Source organism: Culex pipiens, chromosome 2, assembly GCF_016801865.2.
Source record: "Culex pipiens pallens isolate TS chromosome 2, TS_CPP_V2, whole genome shotgun sequence".
NCBI classification, from domain to species: Eukaryota; Metazoa; Arthropoda; class Insecta; order Diptera; family Culicidae; genus Culex; species Culex pipiens.
Genome location: NC_068938.1, coordinates 194,577,788 through 194,588,192, shown reverse-complemented (window position 1 = coordinate 194,588,192; position 10,405 = coordinate 194,577,788). Strand labels below are relative to the sequence as shown.

General features: G+C 31.9%; 1 protein-coding gene across 2 annotated transcripts in view; it reads right to left on the bottom strand.

The window, feature by feature from the left end:
• Positions 1-1,173: 1,173 nt before the first annotated feature.
• LOC120424713 (hyaluronan mediated motility receptor-like) overlaps positions 1,174-10,405 on the bottom strand; it is a 14,275-nt gene continuing 5,043 nt past the window's right edge. The window contains exons 3-4 of one of the 2 annotated variants that reach the window (XM_039588894.2): positions 1,587-2,563; positions 1,174-1,525 (exon numbers count right to left, since the gene is read on the bottom strand). In XM_039588894.2, coding sequence (XP_039444828.1) covers positions 1,330-1,525; positions 1,587-2,563 — 1,173 coding nt within the window. In that variant the 3' untranslated portion in view covers positions 1,174-1,329. Of the gene's footprint in view, positions 1,529-1,586; positions 2,564-10,405 lie in introns of both variants that reach the window. The other variant, XM_039588893.2, reaches the window with a different exon arrangement.

The following is a 10,405-nucleotide window of genomic DNA, read 5'->3' as shown; positions in this document are numbered from 1 at the left end:
TGAACTTCGTATAAAAACGTCGTAGACCCACCTTCATGTATACATATCGACTCAGAATCGAAAACTGAACAAATGTCTGTGTGTATGTGTGTGTGTATGTGTGTGTGTATGTATGTATGTGACCAACAAACTAGCTCATGTTTCTCGGCACTGGCTAAACCGATTTGACCCTAACTTGTTGCATTCGACTTGGTTTAGGGTCCCATAGATCGAGTTTTATACAGATTGAAGTTTCGATAAGTAGTTCAAAAGTCATGTATAAAAATGTGTTTTCACATATATTTGGATCTCACTTAACTGTGTGTAAACTATGTCCGGGTCCATCATCCGACCCATCGTTGGTTAGGTTATCAAAAGACCTTTCCAACGAGTCTAAAACATTGAAGATCTGGCAACCCTGTCTCGAGATTAGGCCTCTTAAGTGATATTGATGTAGTTTTTTGAAGCCGGATCTCACTTAAATGTATGTAAACTATGTCCGGATCCACTATCGGACCTATTGTTGGTTAGGTTACCAAAAGACCTTTCCAACGAGTGCAAAACATCGAAGATCTGGCAACCCTGTCTCGAGACATGGCCTTTTAAGTGATATCGATGTACTTTTTGGAAGCCGGATCTAAAAAATAGATGAAACTTGTGTACAGCCATTGTTGTGAGGAAGGCTCCAACCACATAGGTGGATTAAGTTAGTTTTTTTGTAAATTTTGTGTGTGATTGTGTGATTTTTGTGTGATTTTTGCGTGATTTTTTTGTGATTTTTGTATGATTTCTGTGTGATTTTGTGCGATTGTGTGTGATTTTGTGCAATTTTTGTGTGATTTTTTGTATGATTTTTGTGTGATTTCTGTGTGATTTTTGTGTGATTTTTGCGTGATTTTTGTGTGACTTTTGTATGTTTGTACTTTTGAATTATTGTATTTTGTATTTTTTTAAACTGGTGATTTATTTACTCACAGGTTCCCAAGACATCTATATAATACAAGTTCCAAAAAAATGTCTGTAAAAAAATACTCTAGCGAATCACTCTCGATTTTGTGCAGTTTTTGCGTGATTTTTGTATGATTTTTGTGTGATTGTGTGCGATTTTTGTGTGTTTTTGCGTGATTTTTATGTGATTTTGTGTGATTTTGTTCGATTTTTGTGTGATTTTTGCTTTATTTTTGTGTGATTTTTGAGTGATTTTTGTATTTTTGCACTTTGTATTTTTTTTAAACTGGAGATTTAAAATTTTGGGCATTTACAAGTTCCCAAAACATCTATATAATACAAGTTCCATAAAAATGTCTGTAAAAAAATACTCTGGCGAATCACTCAAAATTTTCAACTGCTCTAAACATCCCCCTCGTCGTACAAAATCCTGCCGGTGACGTGCTCCTCACTGTCATCAAACTCTTCCTCCGGGAACAGGCCACGTATCTGGCTCATGAGCTGGACCTTTAGCGCGCCAAAGCTCGCTGCATCATCCTGTGGTTTCTGATTTTCGGTTTGTTGCTGCTCAAATAACGCTGGCAACACTTCTGACTTGCTTCTGAAAGTTACTAAATTTTAACAAAAGTTGAAAATTAATGTAAATTTCTTCATCTTACGCATTCCCAGTGTTCTTCTTCAAGAGGTGCAGCATCTCCAGCAATTTAGATCGTGCCGACCGGCAGCGCCGATGGTTGTGGCCAATTTCGTCAATCAGTTGTTCCGCTTGGTGATCCTTCTCGATTGGCTGCAACGAGGTCGCAGTTCGCATCGCTTCAAAGCTGGAGACCTGCGTCTGAAGGATTGCACTCTTTATTTTCAACGAAATTTTCTCCGTTTTCAGCGATTCTTCCTGCATGACCTGATCAAACTTCAGCTTCCGCACTTCTTCCTGCAACGTGTCAATCTTTTCGTTCTTCTCTTCGATGTCTCGATTCATGCAGCGAATCTCATCCTGCAGTTCCTCCTGCGATTCGTTGATGCGCTTCTCCAGCGACAACTTGTCCTCTCTCAACTGTACCAACTCTTCTTCCAGCATCGAAAGCTTCTCCGCCATGACGCAGATCTCTTCCTGAAGCTCCACCTTTGTCTCGTTGAGTTGCGCCACACGATCCTCCAGCGATTGCTTATTCTGTCTCAGCTTGATCAGCTCTTCGTCCAAGTTCGCGAGCTTCTCCGTCAGCTCAAAAATGGTACCGTCCTTTTCTTCTGAACCTCGAACTTCTTCAGCCAACCGCTGCTTCATCACTTCCATCCGTTCCCTCAACCCTTCCGCCTTGATCAACTCGGAACACTTTTCAGCTAGCTCTTCCCGCAGATCGCTGATCGTTTTCTCATCATTCTCCCGCAATCCACGGAGGTCGATTACCGACTGCTTCTCGGTAGCTTCCTTCTCCTGTTCCAGCAGCTTGATCAGCTCGTGCTGTTCCAGCAGTTTGTCCTGCTGTCGCTGGCACTTTCGCTCCAGCTCTGCGATCTTCATCGTCAGTTCGGCCGTTTCGACCTTCTGGACGGCATTGGCGAGTCCACCCTCGCTTGGTGGCATCTTCGTACGGGATGCAACTCTGCCGGTTATTTGTTTCGTCGGAGTGGTTTTCTGAAATTGTGAGAAAATGTTGTTTAATTTTATATTATTTGATAGTATGCTGAGAGGTTACGATCAAAGTACCATTTGTTAACACTCCTCCGTCCAAGGCGGAAAAAAAGTTGGAACGCTAACTTCAACTCGCTGGTTCTCAGCCAAAACTCAACCAATCTGGATGATTCCTTTTTCCAGAGATTTGTACGGATCTCCAGATGAGCCTAGAACTTTGCAGATCTCGATTTGATCAATCCTCTAATAACTACGACTAAATTAGTCGGAGCAACTTTTTTTCCGCGTGTATTTCCGAAAAGCGACTCAAGCGGGAACATTTTTGCTACGCTGCAAAAACACAATAACTTTGCTAAAATGTTAGCAAAACCCATAAAATTATATATCAAAATTTCCGTTATGATCTCAGGATTATGATGAACTTCTCAAATTTCCATTATTTTCACAAAAAAAATCACAAAACTACGTAAAACTACAGAAAAAATAAAAATGCCTCATTTTATGACTAGAACTTTATGGTAAAATCATTGATTTCATTGATTTTTTTATGAAAATGTTTCAAATGATCTAAATTATATGTTTCCGAATCATTCTGAGTGTGTTTTTTCCTGAATACTACAAATTTTTACCAAAACTACGTAAAATACAGAAAATTTGATACATTCCTTTAGAACTTTATTTGCTTCATGATAAAATCATTGATTTATTTTATGAAAATGTTTCAAATGATCTAAATTACAAGTTTCCGAATTATTCTGAGTGTGATTCTTCCTGAATACTAAAAAATTCTACCAAAACTACGTAAAATACAGAAAATTTGATACTTTCCTTTAGAACTTTATTTGCTTCATGATAAAATCATTGATTTATTTTATGAAAATGTTTCAAATGATCTAAATTACAAGTTTCCGAATTATTCTGAGTGTAATTCTTCCTGAATACTAAAAAATTCTCCCAAAACTACGTAAAATACAGAAAATTTGATACTTTCCTTTAGAACTTTATTTGCTTCATGATAAAATCATTGATTTAGTTTATGAAAATGTTTCAAATGATCTAAATTACAAGTTTCCGAATTATTCTGAGTGTGATTCTTACTGAGTACTACAAAATTTTACCAAAACTACGTAAAATACAGAAAATTTGATACATTCCTTTAGAACTTTATTTGCTTCATGATAAAATCATTGATTTATTTTATGAAAATGTTTCAAATGATCTAAATTACAAGTTTCCGAATAATTCTGAGTGTGATTCTTCCTGAATACTACAAAATTCTACCAAAACTACGTAAAATACAGAAAATTTGATACTTTCCTTTAGAACTTTATTTGCTTCATGATAAAATCATTGATTTAGTTTATGAAAATGTTTCAAATGATCTAAATTACAAGTTTCCGAATTATTCTGAGTGTGATTCTTCCTGAATACTGAAAAATTCTCCCAAAACTACGTAAAATACAGAAAATTTGATACTTTCCTTTAGAACTTTATTTGCTTCATGATAAAATCATTGATTTATTTTATGAAAATGTTTCAAATGATCTAAATTACAAGTTTCCGAATTATTCTGAGTGTGATTCTTCCTGAATACTAAAAAATTCTCCCAAAACTACGTAAAATACAGAAAATTTGATACTTTCCTTTAGAACTTTATTTGCTTCATGATAAAATTATGATTTATTTTATGAAAATGTTTCAAATGATCTAAATTACAAGTTTCCGAATTATTCTGAGTGTGATTCTTACTGAGTACTACAAAATTTTACGTAAAATACAGAAAATTTGATACCTTCCTTTAGAACTTTATTTGCTTGATGATAAAATCATTGATTTATTTTATGAAAATGTTTCAAATGATCCAAATTATAAGTTTCCGAATCATTCTGAGTGTGTTTCTTCCTGAATACTACAAAATATCACCAAAACTACGTAAAATACAGAAAATTTGATACTTTCCTTTAAAACTTTATTTGCTTCATGATAAAATCTCTGATTTATTTTATGAAAATGTTTCAAATGATCTAAATTACAAGTTTCCGAATTATTCTGAGTGTGATTCTTCCTGAATACTAAAAAATTCTACCAAAACTACGTAAAATACAGAAAATTTGATACTTTCCTTTAGAACTTTATTTGCTTCATGATAAAATCATTGATTTATTTTATGAAAATGTTTCAAATGATCTAAATTACAAGTTTCCGAATTATTCTGAGTGTAATTCTTCCTGAATACTAAAAAAATCTCCCAAAACTACGTAAAATACAGAAAATTTGATACTTTCCTTTAGAACTTTATTTGCTTCATGATAAAATCATTGATTTATTTTATGAAAATTTTTCAAATGATCTAAATTACAAGTTTCCGAATTATTCTGAGTGTGATTCTTTCTGAATACTAAAAAATTCTCCCAAAACTACGTAAAATACAGAAAATTTGATACTTTCCTTTAGAACTTTATTTGCTTCATGATAAAATCATTGATTTATTTTATGAAAATGTTTCAAATGATCTAAATTACAAGTTTCCGAATTATTCTGAGTGTGATTCTTACTGAGTACTACAAAATTTTACCAAAACTACGTAAAATACAGAAAACTTGATTTGCAAAAGACACTATTTTTATTTTTTTTTTATTTTTTGATATGTTTTAGAGGACTTCAAATGCCAACTTTTCAGAAATTTACAGAATGGGCAAAAAAAAATCTTTGACCGAGTTATACATTTTGAATCAATATAGATTTAAAAAAAAATCGAAACATTCGTCGCAAAAATGTTTCATCTTCATTTATCGATGTAAAATCGAATTTTCAATCTTAAAGTATGTTAGTGATTTTTTTTATATAGTGCACCGTTTTCAAGTTATAGTCATTTTTAGGTAACTTTTTTGAAAAGAAGTCGCAGTTGTTCATTTTTAAAATTAGTGCCCATATTTTTGAAAAGCTGAGAAAATTTTCTATATTTTTGAACTTTGTTGATACGACCCTTAGTTGCTGAGATATTGCCATTCAAAGGTTAAAAAACAGGAAAATTCATGTTTTCTAAGTCTCACCCAAACAACCCACCATTTTCTAATGTCGATATCTCAGCAACTAATGGTCCGATTTACAATGTTGGAATATGAAACATTTATGAAATTTTTCGATCTTTTCGAAAAAAATATTTTCAAAAATTTAAAATCAAGACTAACATTTCAAAAGGGTATAATATTGAATGTTAGGCCCTTTTAAAAATATTTTCAGCTTTTCAAAAATATTTTTTTCAAATGTGGGCAAACATGGGCACTTATTTAAAAAAATGAATAACTGCGACTTTTTTCAAAAAACTTACCTAAAAATAGCTTGACTTGAAAACTTGCACTTTATAAAAAAAATCACTGAAGCTCTTTTCGATTGCAAATTCGATTTTACATCGAAAAATGAAGATGAAAGTTTTTTGGGAACAATATTTCGATTTGTTGAAAAAATCTGTATTGCTTCAAAAAATCATAGCTCGGTCAAAGATGTTTTGTCCATTCTGGAAATTTCTGAAAAGTTGGCATTTGATATCCTCTAAAACATATCAAAACATAAAAAAAATAAAAATAGTGTTTTTTTTGCAAATCAAGTTTTAGTGACAAAAAGTGAAATTAAAAATCACCAAATTTTTTTTTACCGTGTATAATTTTTTTCAGTGTAGTCCATATCCCTACCTACAACTTTGCCGAAGACACCAAATCGATCAAAAAATTCCTTCTAAAGATACACATTTTTTAATTTTCACATTTCACATATCATTTTTGTATGGACAGCTGCTAAATGTGTATGGAAAATTAAATGAACGAACCAATGCAGCAAAATTGCTTCTTTGGGCATACCGAAGACACCAAAACAGTTTCAGCCGGATTAAAAATACAAAAAATAAAATTAAAGAAAAAATACTGATTCTGTAGAGAACTGCTCCCATACAACAAGCTTCCAAAACAATGCTCTACATTCTAATACCAACATAAAATTATAAAAATTATAAAACTTTCTGTATTTTACGAAGTTTTGGTAATTTATTTTTAGTATTCAGGAAGAAACGCACTGAGAATGATTCAGGAACTTATAATTTAGATCATTTGAAAAAGCATTATGAAATAAATCAATGATTTTACCATGAAGCAAATAAAGTTCTAAAGGGACCATCCATAAACCACGTGGACACTTTTTTGGTAATCTCGAACCCCCCCCCCCCTCTTCGTGGACAATTGTCCATACAATAAAAATCTTTTTTTGTATGGAGCGTGGACAATCGCCATACCCCCCCCCCCCCCAAATTGTCCACGTGGTTTATGGATGGTCCCAAAGGAAAGTATCAAATTTTCTAGTTTTGGTAGAATTTTTTAGTATTCAGGAAGAATCACACTCAGAATAATTCGGAAACTTATAATTTAGATCATTTGAAACATTTTCATAAACTAAATCAATGATTTTATCATGAAGCAATTAAAGTTCTAAAGGAATGTATCAAATTTTCTGTATTTTACGTAGTTTTGGTAAAATTTTGTAGTATTCAGGATGAAAACACACTCAGAATGATTCGGAAACTTATAATTTAGATCATTTGAAACATTTTCATAAACTAAATCAATGATTTTATCATGAAGCAAATAAAGTTCTAAAGGAAAGTATAAAATTTTCTGTATTTTACGTAGTTTTGGTAAAATTTTGTAGTACTCAGTAAGAATCACACTCAGAATAATTCGGAAACTTGTAATTTAGATCATTTGAAACATTTTCATAAAATAAATCAATGATTTTATCATGAAGCAAATAAAGTTCTAAAGGAAAGTATCAAATTTTCTGTATTTTACGTAGTTTTGGTAAAATTTTGTAGTATTCAGAATGAAAACACACTCAGAATGATTCGGAAACTTATAATTTAGATCATTTGAAACATTTTCATAAGCTAAATAATTGATTTTATCATGAAGCAAATAAAGTTCTAAAGGAAAGTATCAAATTTTACTCCCATAGAGGGTGATAGGCCCGTAGGACGGCGCTGATGGTGGAAATTTTTTCCATGGAGTCGTGTTGCTTGATAGTGCAGCACAAAGTGGGAGGTACGGACTGTCGATCGGCAACGATAAAATCGAGGTACTAATGATGCAAAATGGCTTCTTTGGGCATACCGAAGGCACCAAAATAGTTTCAGCCGGATTAAAAAAACAAAAAATAAAATGACCGAAATCTCAGTGACTTGCTCATGGGTGTTTTGAAAGATTTTCATAAAAAAATTTATCAAATTTTCCTACAACAGATGATTTTTTACAGAACTGTGAAATTTTCTATATTTTACGTAGTTTTGGTGATATTTTGTAGTATTCAGGAAGAAACACACTCAGAATGATTCGGAAACTTATAATTTGGATCATTTGAAACATTTTCATAAACTAAATCAATGATTTTATCATCAAGCAAATAAAGTTCTAAAGGAAGGTATCAAATTTTCTGTATTTTACGTAGTTTTGGTAAAATTTTGTAGTACTCAGTAAGAATCACACTCAGAATAATTCGGAAACTTGTAATTTAGATCATTTGAAACATTTTCATAAAATAAATCAATGATTTTATCATGAAGCAAATAAAGTTCTAAAGGAAAGTATCAAATTTTCTGTATTTTACGTAGTTTTGGGAGAATTTTTTAGTATTCAGAAAGAATCACACTCAGAATAATTCGGAAACTTGTAATTTAGATCATTTGAAAAATTTTCATAAAATAAATCAATGATTTTATCATGAAGCAAATAAAGTTCTAAAGGAAAGTATCAAATTTTCTGTATTTTACGTAGTTTTGGGAGAATTTTTTAGTATTCAGGAAGAATTACACTCAGAATAATTCGGAAACTTGTAATTTAGATCATTTGAAACATTTTCATAAAATAAATCAATGATTTTATCATGAAGCAAATAAAGTTCTAAAGGAAAGTATCAAATTTTCTGTATTTTTCGTAGTTTTGGTAGAATTTTTTAGTATTCAGGAAGAATCACACTCAGAATAATTCGGAAACTTGTAATTTAGATCATTTGAAACATTTTCATAAAATAAATCAATGATTTTATCATGAAGCAAATAAAGTTCTAAAGGAATGTATCAAATTTTCTGTATTTTACGTAGTTTTGGTAAAATTTTGTAGTATTCAGGAAAAAACACACTCAGAATGATTCGGAAACATATAATTTAGATCATTTGAAACATTTTCATAAAAAAATCAATGAAATCAATGATTTTACCATAAAGTTCTAGTCATAAAATGAGGCATTTTTATTTTTTCTGTAGTTTTACGTAGTTTTGTGATTTTTTTTGTGAAAATAATGGAAATTTGAGAAGTTCATCATAATCCTGAGATCATAACGGAAATTTTGATATATAATTTTATGGGTTTTGCTAACATTTTAGCAAAGTTATTGTGTTTTTGCAGCGTAGCAAAAATGTTCCCGCTTGAGTCGCTTTTCGGAAATACACGCGGAAAAAAAGTTGCTCCGACTAATTTAGTCGTAGTTATTAGAGGATTGATCAAATCGAGATCTGCAAAGTTCTAGGCTCATCTGGAGATCCGTACAAATCTCTGGAAAAAGGAATCATCCAGATTGGTTGAGTTTTGGCTGAGAACCAGCGAGTTGAAGTTAGCGTTCCAACTTTTTTTCCGCCTTGGTCGTTCGTGTAAGTACGGGATGCCTTGGACGGAGGAGTGTTAATTGAAAATATAAGATAAAAAATTACTCAGAACATATAACAAACATATTACACAGTATCACAAAACAATTAAAACCAATAAAAAATAAAAGAAATGTGAAAAATAATGATTTCTTAAGTTTTTTTAAAGATCCTACCTTTATAAACATAATTATTATTACATTAGATCCTTTATAAACATAATTATTACTTTTTGTTTTTTTTTCTGACTCAATGCGGTTTAAAAAAACACTCAAAAAGCATACATATTTTTTTTTTTCAAAAACACTCTTGATTTATAGAAAATTTTATATATTAAGACATGACAAGACTAATTTTTTTAAATAAATATTTTAGTTAACAGAGGGGAGGAGGGGGGAGGAGGGGGGCTGGACTCCATATGTCTTTGGAAGACATATGGAAGACAAGGGAAAAGAGGAAAAAAGATGAAGATCATTGCTTCTTCAAGAATCCTCCCCTCCTACTTTACGTCAATAAAGCTTCACCAGCCAAGGCATATAGATAAATTAAGGTAAGGTGGGTTTTCCAGCTTTTTATGAAGATTTGAATATAATTGCAAATTTGACCATCTTCCAGGCAAATCTCATTTATTTTCAGTTTTGCCAAAACATGTCATAAGTTATCTAAAATCGCTTCTAAATGTACTTAACTTAATTTTTTAAACAAAAATTTTGTTTTGAGGGCGTTTTTTGATCCAGTTTGGCGGTGAAATCAATCTAGAAAATGCTCAAATATTTATTTTTTTCTGAAGATTTCCAGTTAAGTTCCGCATTGGTACCTATTATACTACCATTATTTTGTTGACTGCTGGAAAACCCATCATACCTTTTCTAATCTATAGGCCCCTAAAACCAAAGCTAAAAACTCGATTCGCCACCTACATTCGAGTAGAAGAACTTTGGTGCAAGGTTACGTTTACGTTTTTGCGCGATAAGTGCAAAGGGGAGTGAAAACTATTTGAAGGTTTTTTAAAAGAAAATTGATCTTTTGGAATAAAAAAAAGTTAACAGGAGGTAAGAAATAAAAAGTTCTATCGACTGACTTTTTGATTTTTTTTTTTTTGCTAAGTTGCCCTTTTCATTGAAAATTCTGAGATCCGGATTGAAAACACGAGAATGAGGTTA